Source organism: Lissotriton vulgaris, chromosome 7, assembly GCF_964263255.1.
Source record: "Lissotriton vulgaris chromosome 7, aLisVul1.2, whole genome shotgun sequence".
Taxonomy (NCBI): domain Eukaryota; kingdom Metazoa; phylum Chordata; class Amphibia; order Caudata; family Salamandridae; genus Lissotriton; species Lissotriton vulgaris.
Genome location: NC_141695.1, coordinates 547,455,750 through 547,481,357, shown reverse-complemented (window position 1 = coordinate 547,481,357; position 25,608 = coordinate 547,455,750). Strand labels below are relative to the sequence as shown.

The window sequence follows — 25,608 nt, the reverse complement described above, 5'->3', positions numbered from 1 at the left end:
GGAAGAGGATACGGCGCTGACTTGTCTGTTCATTGAGAGTGAAGAATCCAGGATGACGCCTAGGTTCCGTGCGTGGTCTGTCGGGATGGGTGCTTTTCCGAGGGCTTCCGGCCACCAGGAGTCGTCCCATGCAGAGGGGGAAGTACCTAAGATGAGGACTTCTGTTTTGTCTGAGTTCAGTTTCAGACGGCTTTGTTTCATCCATTCGGCAACTTCTTTCATTCCTTCATGTAGGTTAGTTTTGGCGGTGCTGGGGTCATTGGTGAGAGAAAGGATCAGTTGAGTGTCATCCGCGTAAGAGATGATGTTGAGGTTGTGTTGGCGTGCGATGGCCGCGAGGGGGCTCATGTATACGTTGAAGAGGGTGGGACACATGCCGAACACTATGCGTTGGGGCACCCCTGTGATTGGCATGACCTCCTCTGTAAGGCCCTAGTACATAATAGGACAGGGGGGTTGAAATTACCTCTAAGTCAGAGGTGCAGAAATATGCTTCTTTATGTCGTAGTCACATTTGCAGAGTGGTAGAGAAAGGGTGCTGGGCCTCTGACCAGCGCTCAGGAATTCCACTGCGTAGGACTTACAGGAGGTACCAGGAGGGCTCTTGGTCCACAAAGTCCCTCAGGAGTAAAGTGGACTCCATCTCCCATCCCATAGTCTTCCATGAGGCATGTTTGCAGAGTGGTGGAGTAAGGGTGCATGGCCTCCGAAGACATTTTAGCAATCCTACTGTGTGGCACTTACTGGAGGTAACAAGAGGGGTAGTTGGCCCCCTAGGACATCCTTGGGGGCCTTGGCGCTCTTGGATGGGGATTGAAGTTCCCTTCACTGCTGGGGGTCCTTAGGGGCCAACTAGCCTACCTCTTACCTCCAGTAAGCCCCACAAAGTGGGGTTGCTAAGAGGTGGACAGAAACCATGCCCCCTTTCTCCACCACTCTGCAAACTCGCCTCCTGGGGCACTCTTGGCAGGGGGATGAAGTACCCTTTCCACATGAGGGTCCCTGTGGGCCAACTAGCCCACCAGGTACCTCCAGTAAGCCCCACACAGTTGGATTGCTGAGAGTGGTCCAAGACCACGCCCCCTTTTTACACCACTCTGCAAACGCACCTCCTGGTGCACTACTGCTCAGGGGATGAAGTCCACTTGTTTGTAGATCTAGTAAACAGCTTAAGCTACCTATTATTTGAGGTGGAAGGGTTTTATCAGACTGAAGAGTATGCTATTGGGAAATATCTTTGTACTATATTAACACCTCCCCAAAAAATGGGAGCTACTCAAAGACAGCTATAGATAGTCCAATAGAAAATAGGGAATTCAAGCATTTTTAAGAAAGCCAGATTGAAAATGATCAGCAACATGGGCATTGTCTTGTGTGATATCAATGAATTTTGTTAAAATCTAGATTTTAATGCATATACCATTTTGTTAGATAATCCAGAACTGTCTGAATGCTTTACGGACTATTATGTACACAACTGGCACAAATCAGAAATAACTAAACCTACAGACCTATTTGACATTATTAACCAAACGTAACTTTTGCCTCAAAGGTTGTTCGTTCAAAGAGCTTTAATTGATTGCATAAACCTCAGTGTTCATCAGACTAATGCCTGCTATGACGCGTTTTGACCGCTGGGATGCAGTCTTGATCAAATGACCTGCCGCTGACATTTGACCAATAAATATTGAACATGCCGTATCAGTGTTAGAAACTCACAGACAAAGTTAACAAATATAAACCACAGACTGTAAATAGATCATAATACGACGTCACTAGAATTCTCAGCCTTGTGCTTCTCTGTGAATACCTTATAGCCACCGGTAATAGAACACTGCCAAACAATACCTTCTACAAAAAATATAAATAATAATTCTTTACATATTTACAATTCAGGTCTTAAATAAGAATAGTACAATAGTTCTTTACCTTAATAGCCTCCCGACATTGTCAAAAAACTAATCCTCAATGCGCTATCATTATAAAGTGCTAGTGTCATTTGAGATGTCATCAGTGATGTCACTGGCCATGCCATGAATGATGTAATATGTGATGTCATCAGCAGTGCATTGCGGGAGCGCGGGTTATAGTTAGCTGAACTAAATATAACGGACACATTTCTCTGGTTTTGTACGAGTGAAATGTCCAACCAACTATAACGTCACTGAAACCTGTAGTTTTTTCAGTGAATTTCTAAGGTTTTTTTAAATGCTAATTTCTAACTATAACGTCCCTGAAACCTATGTTTTTTCACTGAATTTCAAAGGTTTTTTCAATGCTAATTTCTAACTATAATGTCCCTGAAACCTACATTTTTACAGTGAATTTCTAAGGTTTTTTAAATGCTAATTTCTAACTATGCCTACAGAGGTAGGACATGTGCAGAAAGAAGCAAGAGAAATGCATAAAGAGGCAAGAGAAGTCCAGAAAGTCAAAGAAAGGTGCAGAAAGAAGCCAGAGATATGAAGAAAGGGGCAACAGAAGTCCAGAAAGAAGAAGCAAAGTGCAGAAAGAAGCAAGAGACATGCATCAAGAACCAACAGAGGTGCAGAAAGAGGCCTGGTTGCAAATCATCCTGTGCCCCCAAATTTTGCTGACTGGTGCTGGTGGTACTGACTTTGACTAACCAGGCCTAGAGCCAGTGCTATGCTAAAAGACACTTAGATTACAGTGAAAACAACTACATACATATGCCGAACACTATGCGTTGGGGCACCCCTGTGATTGGCATAACCTCCTCTGTAAGGCCCTAGTACATAATAGGACAGGGGGGTTGAAATTACCTCTAAGTCAGAGGTGCAGAAATATGCTTCTTTATGTCGTAGTCACATTTGCAGAGTGGTAGAGAAAGGGTGCTGGGCCTCTGACCAGCGCTCAGGAATTCCACTGCGTAGGACTTACAGGAGGTACCAGGAGGGCTCTTGGTCCACAAAGTCCCTCAGGAGTAAAGTGGACTCCATCTCCCATCCCATAGTCTTCCATGAGGCATGTTTGCAGAGTGGTGGAGTATGGGTGCATGGCCTCCGAAGACATTTTAGCAATCCTACTGTGTGGCACTTACTGGAGGTAACAAGAGGGGTAGTTGGCCCCCTAGGACATCCTTGGGGGCCTTGGCGCTCTTGGATGGGGATTGAAGTTCCCTTCACTGCTGGGGGTCCTTAGGGGCCAACTAGCCTACCTCTTACCTCCAGTAAGCCCCACAAAGTGGGGTTGCTAAGAGGTGGACAGAAACCATGCCCCCTTTCTCCACCACTCTGCAAACTCGCCTCCTGGGGCACTCTTGGCAGGGGGATGAAGTACCCTTTCCACATGAGGGTCCCTGGGGGCCAACTAGCCCACCAGGTACCTCCAGTAAGCCCCACACAGTTGGATTGCTGAGAGTGGTCCAAGACCACGCCCCCTTTTTACACCACTCTGCAAACGCACCTCCTGGTGCACTACTGCTCAGGGGATGAAGTCCACTTGTATCCTGAGGTACTCAGGACACAAGAGGACCTCATCACCCCAACAGCAGTGCGCCAAGGGTTGCGTTTGAAGAGTGGTGTTAAAAGGGGCGTAGCCTCGGACCACCTCTCTGCAATCCAGCTCTGTGTCACTTACTGGAGGTACCTGGTGGGCTAGTTGGCCCACAGTGACCCTCAGTATTCAAGACAACTTAATTCCCCAGGGGGCGCATTTGCAGAGTGGTACAGGGACGGGGGTGGGGCCTTGGGCGAGATGCTTTTTTTAAATATATATTTTTTTTTTTTGAAGAGGGGCTGTGCAGCTCCCCTTCTTTTAGTTTTTTTGGAACCCTGGGGACCCCATCCCCCTGGGGCTGACCCCTTTTTAAAATATATATATTTTTTTTAAACAGGAAGGGGGGCACGCCGCCTTCCTCCCGAGGCCAATTTTGCCCCGGTGACCCCATCCCCCAGGGCATGGCCTCCTTTTGTTGTATTTATTCATAGAAAAGGGGGTCACTTGGTCACCTTCCCTGGGCCAATTTCGGCCCCGGGGATCCCATCCCCTGGGGCATGTCCTCCTTTTTATTATTTATTTCTAGGGAAGGGTCCCTGGGCCAAATTTGGCTCTGGGACCCCATCACCCAGGGCATGGCCTCTTTTTTTAAATTAAATGGGAGGGAGGTCGAGTGGCCCCCCCTCTCGGGCCTTTTCTGGCCCCAGGGACCCCATCCCCCGGGCCGGCTCTTCACTTTGGGGACCGTGGGGGGAGCCTCAATGCCCCCACGGACCCAGCTGGCTCCCCGCCTCCTGCTGGAGCTGGCATTGCTTTTGAGCAAGGGGAGCTGCTGACATGCAGCTCCCCTTGCTCAAAGGCAATTCTGCTATGCTTCGTTGAAGCAAGAGCAGGTTTCCTGCTCTCGCTTCAACGAAGCAAGGCAGAGTTTGCTATGGCAGGGCGGCAGCAGGTTCAGTCACCTGTGGCTCACATGTGACTAAATCCGTCGGAGTACTAGCCTTTCAGTTAACTGGCCTCCAGGAGTGATGCCGGAAGGACTTACTGCACATGGGGAACCACAGTCCAGTGCAGAGTTCTCATCTACAAACCTTTACAGTGTGGAACTTCAGTCTGATTGGTTCAATCGCTGAGAATCCGAACTGCAACTTCCCGAAAGCATAATGTGTTCCATTAATAAGTCATAAACCATTTCCCTTTGGGTTATTTAGAAGCCTACCCTCATTGATTCATATCACATCCATAAACACACAAACTAATATCACTGAGTATCACAGAATCCTAAAGCTAATATATGAATGTTTAATTCAATAAATCATTTTTCATGTATAAAAACTTTGAAAAAAACAATAAAACAACAAATCAATTGTTATCTATTAAATCAGTGATTCACATATATGAAATAATAATCATAACAGAGAATAAAATTAACAATAAAAACACAAAGCACCAAACCAATAGTCATTTCAGGATCAACACATCATAGTGTACTGTCATTGTTTTTCAGATCAAAACCATTTCGATTTGGTGGTACTGTTATTGTTTTTCCAATCATAGCTTACAACTTATAAGCACCAAATCGAAATGGTTTTGATTGGAAAAACAATGACAGTACACTGTGATGTGTGGATCCTGAAATGACTATTGGTGCAAGTATTTCGACAGGCGTCACCTGGTTGTGCTACCCGGTGGAATATTTGCGCCCCCCCCCCCCTTTCATGTCACGGTCACCCTACATGAAACTCGCTCCAACAGTCACTTGAACACCAACACATTAAATATCTCTGGCATCCCCCTCAATGCCCATTCTCACATCAGAACAGAGAGAGCGGCCTTCAATGGACACATGAGGGCTGGCTGAGGTCCAGAGGTTCCTGGCACAGAGCCTGGCACGTACCTGGCGCCTTGAGCTCATCGGTGATGAAGGACAGCAGCTCCCTGTAGATGGTGCAGTAGGGCAGAGGCCAGGTGAGGAAGATGTGGTAAGTTTCTGAGGCCTGCTGCAGGAGGTGCGGTGCCGGCGAAAAGTACGGCGTCTAGAGAAGAAGAAAGCAATGTCACCGACAAATTCAGGTTAATTATTATCCAACCATGGCATAGATATCCTTTGTAGCACCAACAAACTGCTCTGATGGGCACAGGGGTCTATGAACACTGGGATTCTGTTGAATAGAAAGCACCACAGGAGCAATGGTAGGATTTAATCCCAGGGAATTCAGATCTGATGGATGGAGGGATGAGACAATGGGAGGAAGTAAATCCTGGTACCTCTGAATGAACCTTACACAGTTTGTCACATTTGTTCTGAAGCAAAAGAGCGTTCGTAGTGGAACAAGATTAAAGAGAAGGGTGTGGGGACAGTGGAGGAGCTACAGATGAAAAACAGTATTCTCAGTGTAATACTCAGGTGGGGGAAAGAGAAATAATATTGGCATACCAGCAGGAGGATTCATTCCATGCGGCATGAGTTGGGCATGTGGCACCTTATATGGAAGAGTAGCCCAGGGAGCCAGAAGTGGCACTCGTGACAATTCATAGTGAGAAGAATGCCTCGGAGAAGGAATGCACGACACGTCACTGTGGAGGGAACCCCCAGGATTAAGAGTCAGACATTTGGTATCTCACGATGTGGAGAACTCCCCCTTCGGGGAGATGATGGGTACTGCCACAAATATCAAAGACCTGGTTAAATGCAGGAAGTCCATGCGTCGTCTTATAAAATAACATAATGATGCAGAAAGGGAGGGCACCAGGCCTCTCAAATATGTCCATTGCTGGGGGAGCGTGGAACCCAAAGCTTCACATAATGAGGAGCGCCTACGATGGAAAGTGGATCAATAGTCTCCTTCTTCAAATCCGAATATAAGACCCTCACCCAGACAGGGAGGAGCATGAGGTCCCTGCAGTGAATGTTGGGGTATGTCGAAGCAGGAAGACCCACCCCCTGCCATCAGGAAAGAAGGACAGAGCTCGAAAGAGGCAGCGCGGCATTAGTGCACAGAGGACAGAGCAAGATGACGCTTTACTGTCCCCTCTTTCACTCTCTCTTCGTTCATCCTCTTCGAAGGCCAGCTGAGATAGTGCCAGAAAGAGTGAGTACTCACACACAGGACAGCCGAGTAAAACATCAGGGCCAGCGGGATCACCAGGTGGTACTCACTGCTCGCTTGAACCTGAAAAACACCCAAACATAAGGATCGTTGGCCAGAGCGGTCACAAAGAGCGTCTTACTTGTCACGTGAAAATCAGGATATGTGTCGTTGGCAGGCTGGCAGGTTAGCAAAGAGGTCAGTCAGTCGAATGTTTGACGCATCCCCGGTCCCGTTAACCCTTAACAAGCCCCATCCTTTCTGGAAATGAATGCATGCATTTGGTTAACCTGTAGGGCCTGTTTTAGTTTGGCAGACGTAACCTGGTGGATATCCTGCCCACCTCATCACAAAGGCCATAAGGTAATAATGCGCTTGTAATAAGGCGGGCGCGGTATCTGTCACACTGTAATGGAGTAACCCATCTGCCATATTCTAAATCAGGCCATTAAAATTGAAATATATACTAGAAACGCATGAAAGCTGGAAAAGTGTCTTACAGGTGCGCTTTCATGCATTTTCGTATACAGTAAAGACGCAGGCTCTCTGCCCAGCATTTCCAGATTCGGTACTCACCTCCCCCAACCCCAGCCCCAGCCCGACCTTGTTTTCAACCTCATAGGACAATAGACAGAACACAATGCAGAATTGAGACCCCTTAAACAGCTACTGCTGGAGGTTCTACACGTGGGCGGCCGCTATTGTCTCTGTGTGCAAGTCCCGGTCCCACCAGGGCAGGAAGCAGGAAGCCATCTCTCTGTGAATAGCACCGGTCTGCCTCCCTCCACCTGCCACCTTCCTTCTGTTCCCACATACACAGGACTTCGATGTTTCCAACGCCACAGCTCCACGTCAAACTGCGTCTCTGTGGCTGCATGCAACAGGGGCTTTGCTTTAACTCGGAAACCCAGCACCTCACAGAACCATGCGCTTTTTTTTGCAGTTTTATATAGCGCGAATTTGACCCGAAGGTTTCAGAGCGCTTTATAGGAGCACCAGTTGCATTGCGGGAGGACACATTCATTTTTAGGCACAGGGAGATTAAGTGATTTGCCCAGCATCACAGGATGTTTGAACCTCCCGCCACACTCGAACCTGGTTCTGCAGCCTAAAAATCGGCTGCCCGGGCCGTTAAGCCACACCCTCTCCTCCGGTCTTAGAACTGTGTGATATCTGAGGTAGGTCAGAATAGAATGATAAAGGAAGGTATGCTGCCAGAGACTGTCTCTGAAAGGCCAGGGCAGTCCCAGTTCACAGAGGGAGGATCTGATCCTACTCCTCAGGGGCCTGGTGCAATGCTTGAACGTCGATTAGGGGTAGCAAGGTGTAGTATCTACTAAACCTGGTTTATCCTGCTGTATCCACAATAGCAGAGTTTGTGCGGAAACCAGGAAAAGCTGCACTGCTACATGTACGTTCTGCTCCCTCCGTTTACTAAACCCATTAGAAGCTAATAGAGGTTGCTGAAGAGGCAAATGTTGGCCAGACACTCGGAAGTGACGTCACGGCAGGGAGTGACGTCACGAAAGGTGCCGAGCTCCTCGTCCCAGAGTGGCCAAAGAGTGAAGATCAGCTGTTTGGCGGGGGCACGGCGCCCCCCTGACAAAATAAGTGGAGGGACGCCGTCCACCCGCGTGGTCCCCCAACTCGAGCCCAGAGGGTCAGCCCTATGATGTCATCAGGTGTCAAAGGGTGCGTGATCTCACTTCCGCTAATATTGGCTCCTTGGCATTTGGGTTGAATGATGTCCATGGTACAAGGACTTCTAGAACTGGGGCGCAACGGAAATGAAAGTGGGAATACACAACCATTTAGGAAGCAAGAAATACATACTATACACATATTACTCCCAGGATCAGAGCAATGAGCGAGGCGAACAAAGCAAGGAGTCACAAGATCGAATCCCCAGTATTTGCTCCAACCTATCACCTTGAGGAATCAAAGGATCATTGAAACCAATGCTTGTATCTCTGTATTAATAACTGTGAGCTCCCACACCAGGCCGCCACCTATCGGTGCATTACCCTGTTGATAATGTCACCTCTGTTTCTGTGTATGTTGGTATGACTCTGGGAGGCGCAAGGGGCAGGACCTGTGCAGGGCAGGTAGCATCCACGCGGCACAATCTCACCTGTTGAGTTCGCTGCAGGATCTTCTCGATGAGGATGAGGTAGTTCGTTGCATCTCGGCTCACCAGCTCTTCCAAGCTCCACCAGTTCAGGCACAGGCCAGCTGCCAAAAACAGAGGCACATGTTAGAAAGCAGGACCAACCGGTGCTCCAGAGCACTGAAGGACATAAGAGTGAATGGGCTGGCTGGTGAGCAGTCTGCGCAAATCAAAGGGCCACATGTAAATACCTGCCTTGAGGTGGTGACTCCTAAATATGCAGGATGGAAAATTGCCCCTAATCGGCTCATCCAAATACACAGACCCTAATGCCTCACTGGGACATCAATCATCCACCAGGCATATCAAGGGCTTCCCACTTTAGTGAATAAAGGAGATGTGTCATCCCTAGTTCCAGAAGGGCTGGATCAAGGCCAGATTTAAAGGATGTAAACATACAATAATTATTAAACAGACATTTGATCAAAATTGAAGTTTGTAGTTATCCTGAAAAAATGATGCAGCTTTGACCCCCTCTGTACCTATATTGCACTACCCTAAAGTAACGCATTCCCTATAACTGCAGAATTACTCGACCACCCATCTGGTCACCGGCCAAAGTTCTGCTGTCGGCCATCTTGCCTTTTACAGTTTGCTAGACATGAAAGTGCATTACTTTTCTTGGCATCCGTACTGATATTAGGATCTCAGGGAGTAAATGGCAGTCATCTTGCAAATTGCAGTGGTGATTTCTAAAGGAGCTGCGGTAAGTTACAGTAGTCGCTGCATGCACAGTTGCAAGTTTTGACCAACGTTTAACTCAGGATGTATTTGAATTGCCTATCACATGAAATTACATTTCTTCTTTTATAGGTGGAGACATATCATGACATAGGTTGGTGAATTCCATTTTTGTAGCTCTGCCTTTTAAATATAGAGATGTGCGAGAGAATATGTTTTATTGACTACAAAGACCAGAATGCAACTGGAAGGAACTTGATCAAACAGTGATAACACACTACTCAAGAACATGTTAAAGGAATGCACATACTTAAGTGAGGCTCTCAACTGAGTGTGATTTTCATGTATTCTACCTGGATCACTGACAGAATATCAGAAACAAAAGTATTTTGTGGGCAGAATATCGTGTCAAAACTATAGAGGACCAAAATATTGTGAAGGTAAGCGTAAATAAATAAGTAAGTACGGATTGACTCTTCACCTCTACGTACATCGAAGATATATATATATTGCAAGGTACATTCATGTGCAGTTGCATATAGTAAAACTTGGCTTACCTACAAGCTTACCTTCATCATATTTTTGTTCTCGATAATCTTCTGTTCCACTATGTTTTTGTTTCCAATATTCTGTCTAACACCCGTATTGGCAACAGAGATGGCTAAAAACATGATCTAAATGTGTAGCCTTGCCCTGACCCACCATCTGGCCAGCCCAAACCTCACAGTTTAGGTTATTCTGCTGGCAGATGCCAAGACCATTGTTACACTAAAGGGGCCATCCAGTGATGAGAAGACTTCTCTTCACCCTGACCAATCACCAGCAATAAGCATTCTATAGTCTTCCTTCGTTTGATGATGTTGGATTGGGTTTTGACACCTATTGTGTCCTTTTCGTAGAGCCCAATCGCCTGAAGCTGGAGCTGGGAGATGCACAAATGATGCTGACGTTTGGTGGATGACAGCGGCCTGCACAGGTTTGGAGCGGTGAATGGCAGTGAATGAGCACCTACCAGTCCAGGTAGTCGAGGAAGACTCGCGCCTGCTCAGCCCGTGCAGGCATCTCTCCAGGGCATGGTGGATCCTGTCCTCCGTGCAGGACGTGTGCTCCATGTTAACTCATCTCCTGTGAAAGTCAAGGGAGACACACTCAAATCATGTAGTCATCAGGCACCTTTACAGAGAACTTCTGATATGTATTTCTTCTAATGTCTTTATGGTACTTATAATGACACTTTTATGTTGAGTGGCAGCGGGATAACAGGCTACCAGGTTAAGATAAAAAAACAAATAAATAAATATGGCAGACATATAACCATGAGCCTAGAACATACAGAAATGCAGATACAATCTTTGGTTGGTCTAAAACCATTTGCGCTCGCTCGAATAGCCACCCAGCCATTTTATGCCAGGCGTTGACCTATGAAATAATAGGGTAGTCCACTCCCTCGGAAAACTCCCTGCTCCCAATCGAGGGTGGGAGTACAGGGCAGCCTTACAGTTTCTTTAAATGGCCTTTAAACCCAATGACATCAAAAGAAGTGACATCACAACAGGTAAAATCCTAAGAAAAGTAAAATCCAAAATAATACCGAAAAACCTTATTTAAAATAGATTTACATATCGTATATCTGTCTGAAAGGGTTGAATATCATATTAAATCTAACTGAAGGTGGAAAATAATGCATGGATTTCCTCAAGCTGTAAAGAGTTATCTTAAACAGTTATATAATTACTCGGTATAATGTTTTAGAAAAATGTTAATGCACATTCCACTCTCAGTCAGACAAAGTTAGATAAAAGTCTACAGGTACAGCAGAGGGACTATCCTAATGACACACCCTGAAAGCATGGTGAAATATGCATATAGGAGTCCAGATTAATTTGTACCTGCAAGTGACCAGATTTCTCATGTATAACCCTTTTCTAGGAAGAAGCTGCACAAAATGTGTTTCCTGACGATCACCTCTGCATCTAGAGGAGGGATGTCCAATGTAAGTCCAGGGGGGACATACTTTTTTGGTGATTCCTGACTAGTTGCTGGAGCATATCTTTGTCAGATTTGGAGAGGAGGAGTGAATCTTGCATTTTCAAACTAAAAAAGTAGTGCTGGAGAGGTGAGATGACCACGATTTGAGATGGTGGACTGTGTCTGTGATAAACTTGGTCAGTACAGACTTGCATTAGGATGGCCTCTGTTTAGAGGGGCACAGTGGGTGAAAAACGATGGGTTGGAATGTTAGCATGAGCGATTGACACTGGTTAGGCTATTTGCAAGCATTCTCTCCCATTACCTTTAGGGTGTGTGATTGCCAGCGGTATGCCTGGAACCCTAAACCGAGTGGAACTTACCAAGCCTACCACTGCCAATGTTTGTGAATACCAACAAGTAGTAAACCTGCCCATTCAAGGAGCACTTCCATGGGCACAAGCTGGCTATTTGTTAGGTAAACCAGTCACTATCTAAATATACTTAAGTTTCTGCTACAAAAAATGAACAAATTTAAAGCTCTTAGGGAAAGGAGAACAACAAGAAAAAAAACAACACAGACATAGCAAACCCGTCTCATGGCCCCCCAGATCCAACTACCAAACCAAGATTGCATTTATTTAGGGGGTGTCACATCCCAGCCCCCACCTCCCTGAAGCTGCGCACCTGACTAGATAAGTAAATTCCATTTATTTGAAGTTAGATGAATGTGCCTTATGAGGATTTCCTGAACATTTGGCAAGTGTCTGGCCATCCTAAACGTAGATTGGACAACCTTGTCTAAAGCATGAAAGACCAGCTAGGTTTCTTTCACCATGAATGAGTTTCAAATCAAATAATCAAGGAATAAAGAAGTTATCCGGGCTTGTAGTTCACAATGCAAAGTTACATTTATGATGCCACACCTGTCAAGCAGTCATAGCTTACACCTTCTGCAAGTGCTGTCAATTAGCTCAGGGCATTGTTCACTGTATGATTTGTAGACTTACTTTTGCTTTGTACAAGTATGGTTTTAAGGACCGTAAGTGTAAAAAGGTGTTGGGCAAAAATATAAGTCTAGATGACTTTGTGACACCGAATATAAGGACGTGTCAAAGCTGTATGGTGGATAGTTTATACTTCATTAAGAATCACTTTAGGCGCACGCCCAGGTGTCCCTACACGAGTTTCATTGTCACTTCACTTTAGCAAGCATGGTATACACTGGATCAGGGAAATCACACTGGGTGCCTGGAGCCCCTTTTTCTAAGCACTGCGCTCCTCCGTGGCGTCCTGTCGCTCGCTCTAATACAACAACGTCCACAGGGCTTTAAGTGGGCCGGGTCCTACAGGTGCTGAGCACTGGCAGTTCTAAAAAGCAGGTGCCGAGACGGGTCTCTAGCGGGCTCTCCATTTTGCCCTCTCCATCAGGGTGGTAAAAGAATCGTAATTCTGCAGCAGAGCCACCCTTCGCTGCCTCTGACGTAACTTCAAAGAGGCTTGTTCTAGTTCTTGCACAATCTCATCACTTCAGAACTGAAGCATTTTGAATATTCTATACAACGAAGCCATACTTGTTGATTATTTGTCTTAGGCAACTAACAACGATTGGCAAAGCCAATAGTCCTGGCTTCTTGTAAGTGAAATGTTACATGTTGTATTAAATATCTGGATACAATGAAAAAAGAGGTAATATACCAGTCGGGCGGCACACTATGCGAAACAGATTTTTAGCTGAAATGTTTTAAGCCACGCCCTTAATTACATCGATCAAGCCCTTTTGAGAGACCACCCAGTTTTTTCATCCCACTTACACCTCCGAACGTCCAGGCCGGCCCAGTCAGGGGCGAAGCTATCCATGGTGCATGAAATACTGTGGCCCCGAGACCCAGTGATGTTAGGAGCCCATTGCATCCATAGTCTGTCCGTCTTTTATTATGGATGGCGATGGCGGGACCATTCGTCTAGCTAGCACCACTGTGCTCCAGGGACATAAATGAACAGAAGAGAAACTTACTCCTCGAGGTAGTCCGAGGGTGCCCCCTCCTTCAGCACAATGCGCCCCAGCGATTCTCGGGTGAAAGGTCAGCAGACTCGATGTATCGAGAGAGAGATTAGAAAATCCTGAACATCCAATGTTCAATGTCAACCCCTCAGAGCTTCTCCCGTCTCTACCTTGATCTCTCTGTTGATTTTTGGAATCCCCTGTAGTGCTTTGAAGCGCCCTGTAAGCAGCCAGGAAGCATGACTATATCGTGGGTATTGAAAAAGTGTTTAGCCTTAGCTGTTAGCCAGCGACGTGACAACGTTTGACACTCGCTTTTAGAAAAAGAGTGTATTTCTAAAGCTATTTCCAAGAATAAGCTCGGGGAAGTTACACCTTTCTTACCGCAGAAATATTCAGAATAAAGCCACGAATTACGTGCCAAATGTCACCGGAAGTCACAATGAGACAAAATAGAAAGAAACACGTGCCACGTTATCCGATAAGTTTAGTACCTGGCTGCTTCTGTGAACACTTAGTTCAAGATGCCGGTAGCCTACGGTCACATGCTCTCCCTGCCTGTGGTGAATGTCAGGTTAGCTAAGGGTTTTTAACTTGAGAATAAGACTTTTCATTAATTTGCTTCCTTCGCCCCGCCCCTCTTCCAAATTACCTGTAAAGTGTCAGAAACGCCAGCGGCGGTTTCTGCTTCCAAAAATCGTCTCCAATGTCTCCACCGGCCCACCTGAGAAATGCCCGATAGAATAAAGGGGCAGGCGGCAGGCCTGACTTCTCAACGCAATAGGTATCGACAGAAAAAAGGTATCCAGACCAAACAAAACTCTCCAAAAATTCTTGTTGTGAGGATTTCATATACAATGGGGTGAAAAACGCAAACCCTCCTCCTGTTCCAGAGTTAAGAGAATTCGGGCCCTCAGGGAAACCCAGACAGTATACTCTTCCGGCTGCTGCTACTCAGGTGTCTCGGGCAGGCTCCCACCGCCTGTCACTCTCTCGGTGACTTCAGAGTGCTGCACGTCTCCCGGAGTCAGCACTCTCATCGGGGCCTCATGAGGCGTCCTGTAGCACTCGCCCTTGTCTTCAAAGTGTCTCTGGCTAGCACTAGCCGTCAGGCCCACGGGTGTCCCGCTGCCGTTCTCCCTCGAGCGGCCACAGAACCGAGTGACACGAATAGTCCACTGAAGGCAGTGGCTCTGTTCCGGGCCTCCCCATGAGGTCACCCGGCGACGGCGTGCTTTCACGGGTTACATCACACGCTGCTATCACGTGCAAATAAAATCTATATATGCATATGTATCTCGCTACGTCAGCGTTTGACTGGAAGTCCAGAAAAAAAGATGTGGTCAAATTGAAATCGGATGCGGTCGTGCCCGCTCTCCGGATCTCCGCTGCGAGAAAAAGGGGAAGCGCCTTGACTTTTCAGAAGCAAACATCCCCAGGTGACAAAGGCAGGCGATTGGCACACACTGTTTTAGTCGTGTCCCATGATGAAACATGGGACTAGACGTTCTTCTGAGCTGATCTGACCTTCTGGGAACTCTTTCCCCAGCCCTAAGGTCTGCAGGACTGGGACATTTAGTTGGCTTCACCCGGTATGACGTGGCCATACTCCACCCTGCCACAGAGACCTTTCAGCGGCATTGGACTGACGCAGGAGGTGCGCCCCTAAAGTTGAAGCAATCTGTCTGTCATTGCCTATCACTTAATGATGCACACAAGACGCACCGTGAGCACGTGCACTACTAACATTGCGGTATTTTCACGCTCTCTGCTTGTTGAGACTATGGCAAAGTCCAGAGAAGTACACACTCCCCAAATATTGGAAGGCAGTTTTTGAAAAAGTTAATCACCTTTTGAGTATCTGGGAGTATTTATGTGCCTCGCTTCCGTTACTGACAAGAGTTATGGAAATACCGGTACTTCCGGGACACACTGATATGCATGGGGTCTTGAAGGGTTAGAACACCAGCTCCTCCCCCAGGGTGTGACGCAAGACGATAGGTCTCCCTGCAGAAAGTAACCCCATTCACCCCCACCCCACCAATCTCCCAAATTTCACAACTTTTAAATGGCATTGGCCTGAATGGAGGCGTTCTGAAAGCCTGAAGGGCCGGGGCCCGCAGGAGCCTGTTAAAAATGATACATAAAACACTCACCTCTCAGTGCACTCTGCAGGAGGCTGCAGAGGAATGGAACTCCGTCCACAAAGGGTCCTATGGATTCCAGAGTAATGTTGGCGCACCTGAGACCTGCGCCCCAAGGCTCGCGTGAGTTCAAGACAGGTGCGCCGCCCCTGAGAGTCAGAGGAGACGGGTCCCGGGCCTGACACATTCGAGTCGAGGACCAGAAGTCCTTGGAGCGCCAAGTGTCAATCGCCGGCCTTTCGTATCCTGCTTCTGACAGCCTCTCCAATGCTCCGAAGCCAGCCCCAACATCCTCCCCAGGAGAGGAAAGCAGCTGTCTGTGCCACAATGGCGCATTTCCCCTTACAGCTCTTACAGTAAACAGCTCCCCCAGCCACACAAAGAGGAGGAACTAATGTCGAGCCGCAAAAAGAATGGGCAGCGTGGAGTGTCTGTGCTGCAGCCAACTCCTCACCCGAGCCCCAAACAAATACAGAAGAGAGGCAATCCACACAGAGACGGCGGTGGACCGCCGGGCCACCACTCTTGGAATTATGTGGTGAAGTTTATACAATTTAAGATGTGAAAAGCCGTTTCTACTTTCCTTCTTGGCGCAACGTGGTATCAGGAGAAGGGACTCACCCCGTTTACCTGAGGCTAAGACAGCCTGGCCACTCTGAAACTTCAAGCAAACAAACCTGATAGCTTATTGTCATTAACTTATTCCTAAAATAAATATACAGTGCCTCCATTTCACCGACACTAAAAGTACTTTTAGGATTCCGTACTATGCAAGACGCGCACATGCCGCAGTGCAGTAATGATGCACTCAGGGTGCAGCTGATACGAAATGAGCTGCCGCCCCCTCGTCCAGTGGATGCAAAACATTTCATTAGCATTGAAGAGGCCCCTGAAAGACACAGGTCCAGGCTCCGCGCGACACGGCTTTATATACATATTTTTCTTTTGTTGATTACAAATTGATGCATTCTCCGCAAAGGCCTGCGATTACATTTAAATATACATCCACTTCTGAATTAGAATAAGTATAGGTGTCATACTGAAAGGCACATCACCTCTTCAAGGTGAGTATAGCTGCCCCGTCTAATTCCATTTAGTGAGTATCTTTTGTGAATATGTGCTGCTCTTTGTGAGAGCAGGTTTTTAACAGCCTCTGCAGCCCCTAGTACTCTTGGGGCCCAGCCCTTCGGAGGGAGGAAGGAGGACACTCAACCCCAGGCCAATTATTATCTGTGAGATATGTGGGACTGAGAGGCCTCTCATCACATTCTGCAGGCCGTCCGCCCCTCCGCCACTAGCCCTCCCTCACATGACACATTACACTTTCACTCTCTGGCAGTCCAGCCTGACAGTCCTCTGAACACTCTCACAGAAACAGAGGAAAGACTCTTTTCCCTCAATGTTCCTAGAACTATAGGCCCCTGGAAGATGACCTGGATACTCTCACACCAACAGAGGAAAGACTCTGTTTCCTCACAACTATGGGCTCCTGGCAGATGACTTGGACACTCTCACAGAAAGAGAGAAAATACTCTGTTCCTTCAATGCTGCTAAAACAATGGGCTCCTGGCAGATGACCTGGACACTCTCATAGAAACAGAGAAAAGTCTCCGTTCCCTCACTGCTGCTAGAATTATCAGCTTTGGCAGATGACCTGGACACTCTCACAAAAACAGAGAAAAGACTCTGTTGCCTCACTGCTGTTAGAATGATCAGATTTTGGCAGATGACCTGGACACTACTTACACCGGTGTCCAGCCCACCTCTGATCCAGCAGTGCTCTGACTGAGGAAGTGGAGTGGCTCACTGATAAATACTATGTGTTCTTTGAGGAACCTGGAACTTCCCTAAGAGAGCACTGGTTAATTTTCTAAAATATGAGCAACCCAGTGTCTACCAGTAGAATAGATTCCTCAGGGTTACCTGTATAATGCATGTGGCTGCTAGGCGTTACCATTTCTCTCTACAACTTTTCGCTCCTAATTCTCTGAGCCTCACCTACCTGGCATTCACCATAGCAACACAATCTCCAACATTCCAATGTAATCTACTGGCATTTATACAAGGCCTTTCGGAGATGTGTATGCCCCGCTAAATAACGTGTTACATTGCATGAAATAATATCGCATCCATGGTAAATCTATAGGTGAAGGTAAGAATAGTATGTATATACCTAGGACCCTGCAATGGAGTGGTTAGGTTGATATAGTGGGTGCGGTATTCTTACAGGTCGATAATATCGACCTTAATATAGTGTTTTACAACCCCAACAATGATATCGCAGAAGTCTTCACCTCTGGCTGGCACTGGAGCATTCTTTACAACAGTCACACACAAACCATGTTACACAGATACACAGCCAATGAAAATCCTGGCAAAATGCAGTTTTCTTGTGGTAAACAAGACAACTGTTGCAGTGAATCCTGTTTAGGCTAAATTATACTGTTAATTGGGCCAGCAGCTGCTAAACAGACACTCCTATGAACTTAATTTACATGCTGACCTCCGAGGCGCTACACTGCCACTCGCCCCTTACCCTTCCAATAACCGCATCGATGCGGCGGCTTTTCCCGCTGTGTGCGGCATTTTCGAAATTACCGCGTTACATGACGAGCTCAGCTCGTCATCAGCACACGGCTGGTAAGCCTGATGACGAGCTGAGCTCGTCATCAGCATCAAAGTGGTTAATGGAAATAAATGCTTGCCATCCTGCCACCCTTCCACACCTCCATTCGGCCGCCCCTGCCAATCCCTTTATCAGTCCACTGCTGTTGCTGTCTTTCGTGCTCAGAAACGCCCTGCTAGCAGATAGGTGCCGCAAAGCATGCAGAGATGTGGTGTGTCCCATGTCTGTGCAGCACCCAGAGGAGGTGGCATTACAGCTTGCCCAATCTTACACTACTTCTTTATGGCCTTTAGTGGCTCAGGAGCGTGTGTGAGAGGGAGGGAGACAAGGGAGGTGGCAGAACACCTTTTATCATTTAATCGCTTCCACTGGCTCCCCAACCAGAAGAGATGCCAGTTCAAGATCCTCACACACACCTACAAAGCTCCACACAATCAAGGACAATCCTTTGGCTTTCCTGTTTTCAGTTTCTATTGTTGGTAAATTCTGGTAGGGTTTTTTCTGTGTTTTCAAGTGATTTCAATACCTTAACAAAACAGTGCTTATCAGAGGTTTCACATTTTTGTAACACCATAAACAGTGTTTTTTGCCGGTAACCAATTGACTGCAAAGGGTTTGAGGCAATAAACAACTTCACTTACCCTAACAGTAGGGACAGTCAGATGCTTGCCAAGGTGCATAGAACCAGAAGTTCAAAACCCCTAAACTTTCAAAGGGAGAATCTCCCAACCTTAAATCAATCTACAGTGGTTTAGCACTCTTAAAAGTGTAAATCTCATCACTCATGTTAAAGGAAGGGTTCAGCATAACTTCTTCAAATACCTAACACACATAATCCATGTTTTTGCAGTACATAATATCCATTAGGCATGTTGGGTTAAAAATTCTTTGTTCATTTTCTTGTCTTGACAATCGATTCAAGACCGTAGCCAACGCGTTTCGTCCTCGCGGACTTCTTCAGGTCTCTAATCAAATCTCCCCTTGAAGAATAGGTAGAATATTCTGTGGTATCTATTGTTTTGTGCATAATTTGTTTGCAAAATCAGACAATGTCATCCTCTTAGTTAGGGAATGTGACTCAGTGATTACTGTGTCAAATCAGTAATTCAAAAATGTTGTGGATGGTGCCATGTTATCCAATATTCAAGTTAAAATTCCAGCCCAGTTGGTGATGTCCTATTGATGAAGGCCACATTCCAATATTTTTCCTGGCATGGCGTCCCGTAGTGTTGTTTTTAAGTAAAGAGTCCGCTAGTCCGGATGAGATTTTCATTTTTTAGAGTGCTGAACCACTGTAGATCGATTTAAAGTGTTTTTCTGGTGTTTATGGAACGTTTTGCTTTTATTATTGCTTTCCGCACTGATAGTGCATGGTATACAGACAGTGTACATACAGTGTATATGAGGTCCAAATACATTTATACAAATCATACTTCTTGTAGTACTCCGTACAATACTTTTTCAGTGAGTCTTTGGTCATGCACGCTTGCTCTTTCCTTCTCATGTAAAATTTTATCTGTGAAAAGGCCCTCTCAACATTGGCACTTGAGACGGAAAGCAGGTACACAATTTGCTAACTCTGGCCACAGACATAGCTTTCCATGACAATACTGTAGCACCTAAAGAATATGCCTCTTTTCCGCTTGCCGTCACCCCACATGTTGTTACAACGACCATGTTGTAACAACGCATACCATTACCCAGCAAGTCGTAACAACGACTTACTGAGGGGGCGCTGAATGTTGGAATAGTATAATTGACTATTCCAACTCCAGTCTGTGCGGACAGTAGAGAAGGAGTTGGATTTTAAATCCAACACCTTCTCCCCCCTCTGCAAGTCGTCAGACGTGCGGGGTAATGGTATGTGAAAAACAGGTAGTAGTTAGACATAGATAAAATACTACCTGTTTATCACACAGTATGATTATAAACAGGAATTTGTTTCAATTGTTTTCACAAACTACTTAATGAATCATCATCAAATCATATGTTTTAAATCATTTTAAAACAAATATCATTATGATTCTTCAATTAAAAAGAATTTCATATATGATTCATTGTTCATCTCATGATTAATAAAGATTCATTATTTAAAACAGTGCTTGTTATGCCCTTGTTCTCAGGTAATCACTTTCTGAAATGAATGCAAACAATTCAAAATCACATGTTAGTACAAAACCTATACCTTTTGTCCACTACTCGTGTAAATGGGAAATCTTTCATTAAAAAAAATATACACGAAATATTATATACAAAAGGGAATGACAAAACTCCCACTTTTTACATTTGAAAGGCCAAGCAAGTTCATCTGTAATTATTAGTTGGACTAGGAGGTGTTATACATACTACTTCTTAACATTTATAGTGGATGAATTTCAACATATGAGCACGCCGCTCTCAATAATTCTGGTGAAATTGAGGCCAAAATTTTAGTACCATAATTTAGTTGTAATTTACAAATGCAAAATGAGAAACTATTCCATTGTCGGAAGTGTATGTATGGCAAGTGCCAAATTGGTAACCTCCTATCTAGATTAAATGTAAAACATGAGCTTGGGTCAGTGCCCCTATGATGCCTACTGGAATTTGCTAACCTATTGACACATGTATGACGGTGACTATTCATTCCAGGCAAATGCCTATGTAGCTAGGGGTAATGCTCTATTTCCAAAATATTAAAAGTGAAAATGTGATTCTATAGTATATATGGTGAAAAAAAGAAAATGCTTAACATTTATACAGGAATGGAACAGTATATCATAATGGCTGGTTTCCACTTAGGCAATATAGCTAAATTCCGATATGTGTAGCCAACTCTTCCCCACTATTCATTCCATTTGGTGTTCTGGTATTGATATCAATTACATAACGTGATTCCAGAATACGCAATTGTTTTTCTCTGTCATCTCCCCTGCTATGCTTCATGATTCGATCCTTCCAAAGAAATGCAGTAAAATTACAAATAGCGTTCTGTGTTGCATGAAAATGTCTTGCCACTTGAGAATTCTCATTTTTATTTGCACCTTATCACTGCCAACATATCTAAGGCCACACAGGCATTCAAAAACATATATGGCAAAACCATAGTACAAGAGATACATTTTTGAATTTGTTTAGTCTTCCTATTATATGCAGTATAGCTCCTACAACGTGACTGCTTTTACACGCTCTGCGAGCATTGATTTAAAAGAACCTCCTTGTGCTCTTAGCGAAGAAACCGATGGATGGATCGCTGGAAAACTATAAACTAACCTGTCTTTCAGGGACCTTGTTTTTCTATATGTAATAAGAGGTGAATTGCCCACCATTCCACCTATCACTGGGTCTGTTTTTAATAGACACCAGTGATGTTTCAGAATTCTTCTGAAATGATTGCACCTTTTGTTCTAGGTGGTGATCAATCTGGGAATTTTGTTATTCTGCTTGTTATCTTTGGACCTGCTATTTTTAAACAGAACATCATCCTGTTTAACACCTTGAATTTTTGGTTTTGCTTGTGTTAGTAAAATGGGAGTATGCGACTGTACCATGTGCGGTCGCATCGTAATAGCCATGTCGGGACTGCTGACCGAAAGTCAGTCGGTCCTGAGACCGCCATGGTGTCAAGCAGACTTAAGCCCGCCCGACATCGTAATCGAGCTCATAGTTTTGACGGAAATGAACAGAAGATGGAGCTCTATGCCAAATAATTTTAACACTGTGGATCTTGCATAGCTTTACTTTTTCATAACATAATTGCCAGATTTAAATGCTCAGGGGCAGATTTACAAGAAAGTGAAGCATCTGTAGAGATGCGTCACTTTCCCTGCGCCACAATGCAAAACCCTTGCGTCACCAAGGATGTGCCGTATCTACAATGGCGCAAGGATTGACAGATGCGTCAGAAATTTTGACGCATATGTTGACGGAAAAGTCACGCATTTTTGCAGTTGTGTCGTAAGCTCGACGCAACTCCAGCAATGCTCTGGAAACCTGAAACTCGCCCTCAGTAACCGGATCCCGAAGATCTTCAAGTTGCAGGTCTCCAGAGGGTGCCTGGCGTCGAGGGCGGTGTGCCGAATTCGCCACCACCCCCCTCCCGAGATCCATGGTGTGATTCCCTCACACTATCCAAGTGCACAATTTTTGAATGGTCTCTCAATTCGAGAGTACCAGAGAAGGATTTTTCCTTCACATGCACTTTGTACATATTTTCACATTCACGTCCCTAGGTAGGGTGGGTCTTAGCACACCCATACCGCAAGGGTTTAGTCCACTATTTTGGTCCTGATGAATGCCTGGTAAATGTACACCTTACGGCAGAAACATGTTGACCCACTTGTAAATCTTTCTGGAAATAGCCAAACAATCTATTTGGCTTGTTTCTCAACACATTGATTTTAATATGTCTAATTGATCAAAAATTAAAAATTTATTTTTGTGATACAACTTAGACATTTTTAAACCACTTAATCACCACTTTCATCTATCACTCATCATTTCACAATACCCGCTCCGCAGTAAATCTGGCGTCGTAGCACACTGGGGAGGCACTCGGCCTCTCCCGGTGGGACCCTATGATGAAGCATGTCACCAACCAGGTTGGTGAGTGAGGGCTTTTTATACAAACCTAATTGGTTTTGTGTATCCCTATTTTTGTGCTTTAGGTGCCTTTTCTTAGAGTTCTTACACTCTTTTCTTGTTTAAGCCAGTATAATCGGGGACTAAGAGTGTATGTTTACCTTTTCCCTGCCTCTCTTTTTATTGAACTGTACCCTCTCTACTAACCTGTTTGCTCTGGGGCAATGCAAGGCGAGGATTGGGAGAGAATGTAGCCTTACGGCTAGAGCGGCCGACCTCGAAAGCTGAGGAACCAAGTTTGAGTTTCGGCAACTACGCTCAATATCCTTTGAGTCTGGGTAAATCACTTAATCTCCCTGTGCCTAACAAAAATGAATGTGTCCGTCTGTAACAAAACTTGTGCTCATGCTAAGCACTCTGAGACCTGATATCCTCGGGCTTAGTTCACGCCATATAATACAATAAAAAAAGGCAGTTTTAAGATGTAGGATGGACATCTTGATTAGGAACTCTTTCATAACATCTGAAGTGAGGTGTACCCCATTATCCGCTATCAGAATGCTAAAATGCCGTCCGTCATAACTGTGTGTGTGAGGAAGTCAATGACATAATATGTGGTAATATCATTCATCACTCTGGTAACAATCCAAGATTCCACCTGTTTTGTCCAAGCGGGAAATAGAAACGGTACTTCAGTGAAAAAGGTCATTTTACAATAATTACATTCCGTCTTCTAGATTACAATAGAAATAAAACCACCTTCTGGAGTTAGCTGCATTAGAGTACTCCTGAGGTACATATTGTGCTTTGGCACTGTGATCGAAGACAATATTAGTGGATGGACCACAAACAGTAATTAGGATAAGGTTTCACTAAATTGTTTTAAAATATATATGTATTCATGGTAACTACACAAGTTTAGCCCTGCCAACAGTGTGATATTGTTGTAAAAATATTTCCAATTGTGTTAACACTCTTCATTCAGAATGGCAGCAGCAAGCATGACCCAACCCCCTCCCTGCTCGAATGAAGTAGGATATCCAGTTTTAACTTAGAAGGAGTGAGTGAAACAGTTTGATTCCTATTTGATAGCAATGGGAGGAAAAAGATTTTCTCCTCTGAGGGACAAAATATCTTTTTACACAACTTAAGGATACATGGAAGGAAGGTGTATGGGAGATTGAAAGATTCCAGGCTATATGAAGAAAAAGATGATGTTTCTCAAACACATATGTTTATCAAATGGCCTATCACAAATTGTAAGAGCACTTTGGTCACAAGATAAAGGTTTTCCTCGAGAAAAACCGTTTCTCTTGTAGGGCACAAGGAAAGAATGAAAAAGTGACTAGCTATATAACATTCTGCATCATGCATAGAAAGAGGAAAATGCCTCTTTGGATTGTTTTTGTGCAAGAAAGTATCCATTCCTGCACCAAAATAATCTGCCCATAACGCAGGCCCCCTTGAACTATGGTGCAGGGATGCCTGGATGGGTGCTAGGCAGCACACAGTACCCCAGTACAGGAAGAGAACAGAAATGCTCCCTAGCTTTATAAATAAGGAGCATTTCTGCTCTCTCTCCCTTTCATGCTACGCAATGCAGCAAGCTTCCTTACTGTAGCGCAAGAATTAATAGTAAATGTGCCCCCAAATCCTGTTTTGGATAAAACCACTTTGGTCTTCATGAAGATGATCACAAGTAGCTGTAAGAGGAAGCTTATACTGATAGGTTTCCATCTTCACTGAGCAAATATACGCTTAATTTGATTTGTAGACCATTCCCTTTCTTAGAAGGTACTGGTTCTTACACAAATATGTTCATGGTACCTGTTCAAGACAGTCAGAGATCATAAAACAGGGATGGTATTCTTTGTGGGTCAGATCCTTGTCCCATTCCTATCACCACTCAACCACAGAGAAGTGGATTCTCCACCTTCAAGACTACCCGTGTATAGAGAAATACTGCCTAGGGCAGGTAACCCTGCAGACTATTTGTCACAAAACTGTTGCCAGGCAACTCCAGTAGAATAGGAAACGGCCAGTAAGACTAAGGAGCACAGGCCACTAGCCATAGCAGCTAATTTGGAGGTTCCCCCATTTCAAATATGGTTCTAGCCACTGCAGAAGATGAATGCTTCTTAGTAATCATAGATGTCTAGTAATAAATGTAAGACATACTCGAACCCAACAATCACAGCATCCTCGCAGGATATAAAGAGTGAACATGTCATTGCTGGCTACATAAAAGGAGCAACCAAAACTTGTGCTGGCAATCCAGAATATGTTAATGTGTGTAAGTGTGTGCATTGTGTGTTTGTGTTTGAACATCAATACAACAATAACCCTGTCCTCTGGGTGAATTATATATCAGTTCATTAATTGCAGAAAGAATAGCTTGTGCTTATTTCTTCTGCTATGACCCCCCCTATTCTCATTAATCAGGAGGTGTCAAACTGTATGTCACCAAGTATTTAACATTTCAAACAATTTTCTCTTTTTATTTTGAATGTGAATAACAATTCCAAATGACAGTCAAAGGGAAATATTTGTGTTTGAACATGCCATGACCATCAATTCATCAAAATGCCAGGGTTAGCAGAAGTCACATCACACGTTCTTTAACCTTCAATTTCAGTCACACAAACGCTTAAACATTCAAACTTACACACTCTCTCTTATGTAAACACACTCTCACCCGTAAGCATGCACACAACATACATTTAAAAGCATTCCTTTTTACTTTCCTCAGTTGCCAGGGAAGGTCATATTCCAGCTAATTGTACTCCATTTTTTATTACACTAATAGTGAGTAGTGAAGCTTTCCTTATTAGTGTAATAAGAAAATTGAGAGAAAACAAAGACTGGAGCCCCAACCAAGCAGCAGCTATGTTCCTGGCACTGATTTTTCA

At 44.9% G+C, this 25,608-nt stretch overlaps 1 protein-coding gene across 4 annotated transcripts in view; it reads right to left on the bottom strand.

The window, feature by feature from the left end:
* The window catches only part of PIK3R5 (phosphoinositide-3-kinase regulatory subunit 5), a 297,464-nt gene that overhangs the window by 154,925 nt on the left and 116,931 nt on the right, over positions 1-25,608 (bottom strand). For 2 of the 4 annotated variants that reach the window (XM_086930629.1, XM_086930632.1), the window contains exons 2-5: positions 10,409-10,521; positions 8,680-8,780; positions 6,564-6,632; positions 5,357-5,495 (exon numbers count right to left, since the gene is read on the bottom strand). In XM_086930629.1, coding sequence (XP_086786755.1) covers positions 5,357-5,495; positions 6,564-6,632; positions 8,680-8,780; positions 10,409-10,508 — 409 coding nt within the window. In that variant the 5' untranslated portion in view covers positions 10,509-10,521. Of the gene's footprint in view, positions 1-5,356; positions 5,496-6,563; positions 6,633-8,679; positions 8,781-10,408; positions 10,522-14,021; positions 14,127-15,525; positions 15,638-25,608 lie in introns of those variants that run through there. The other 2 variants (XM_086930630.1, XM_086930631.1) reach the window with 2 other exon arrangements.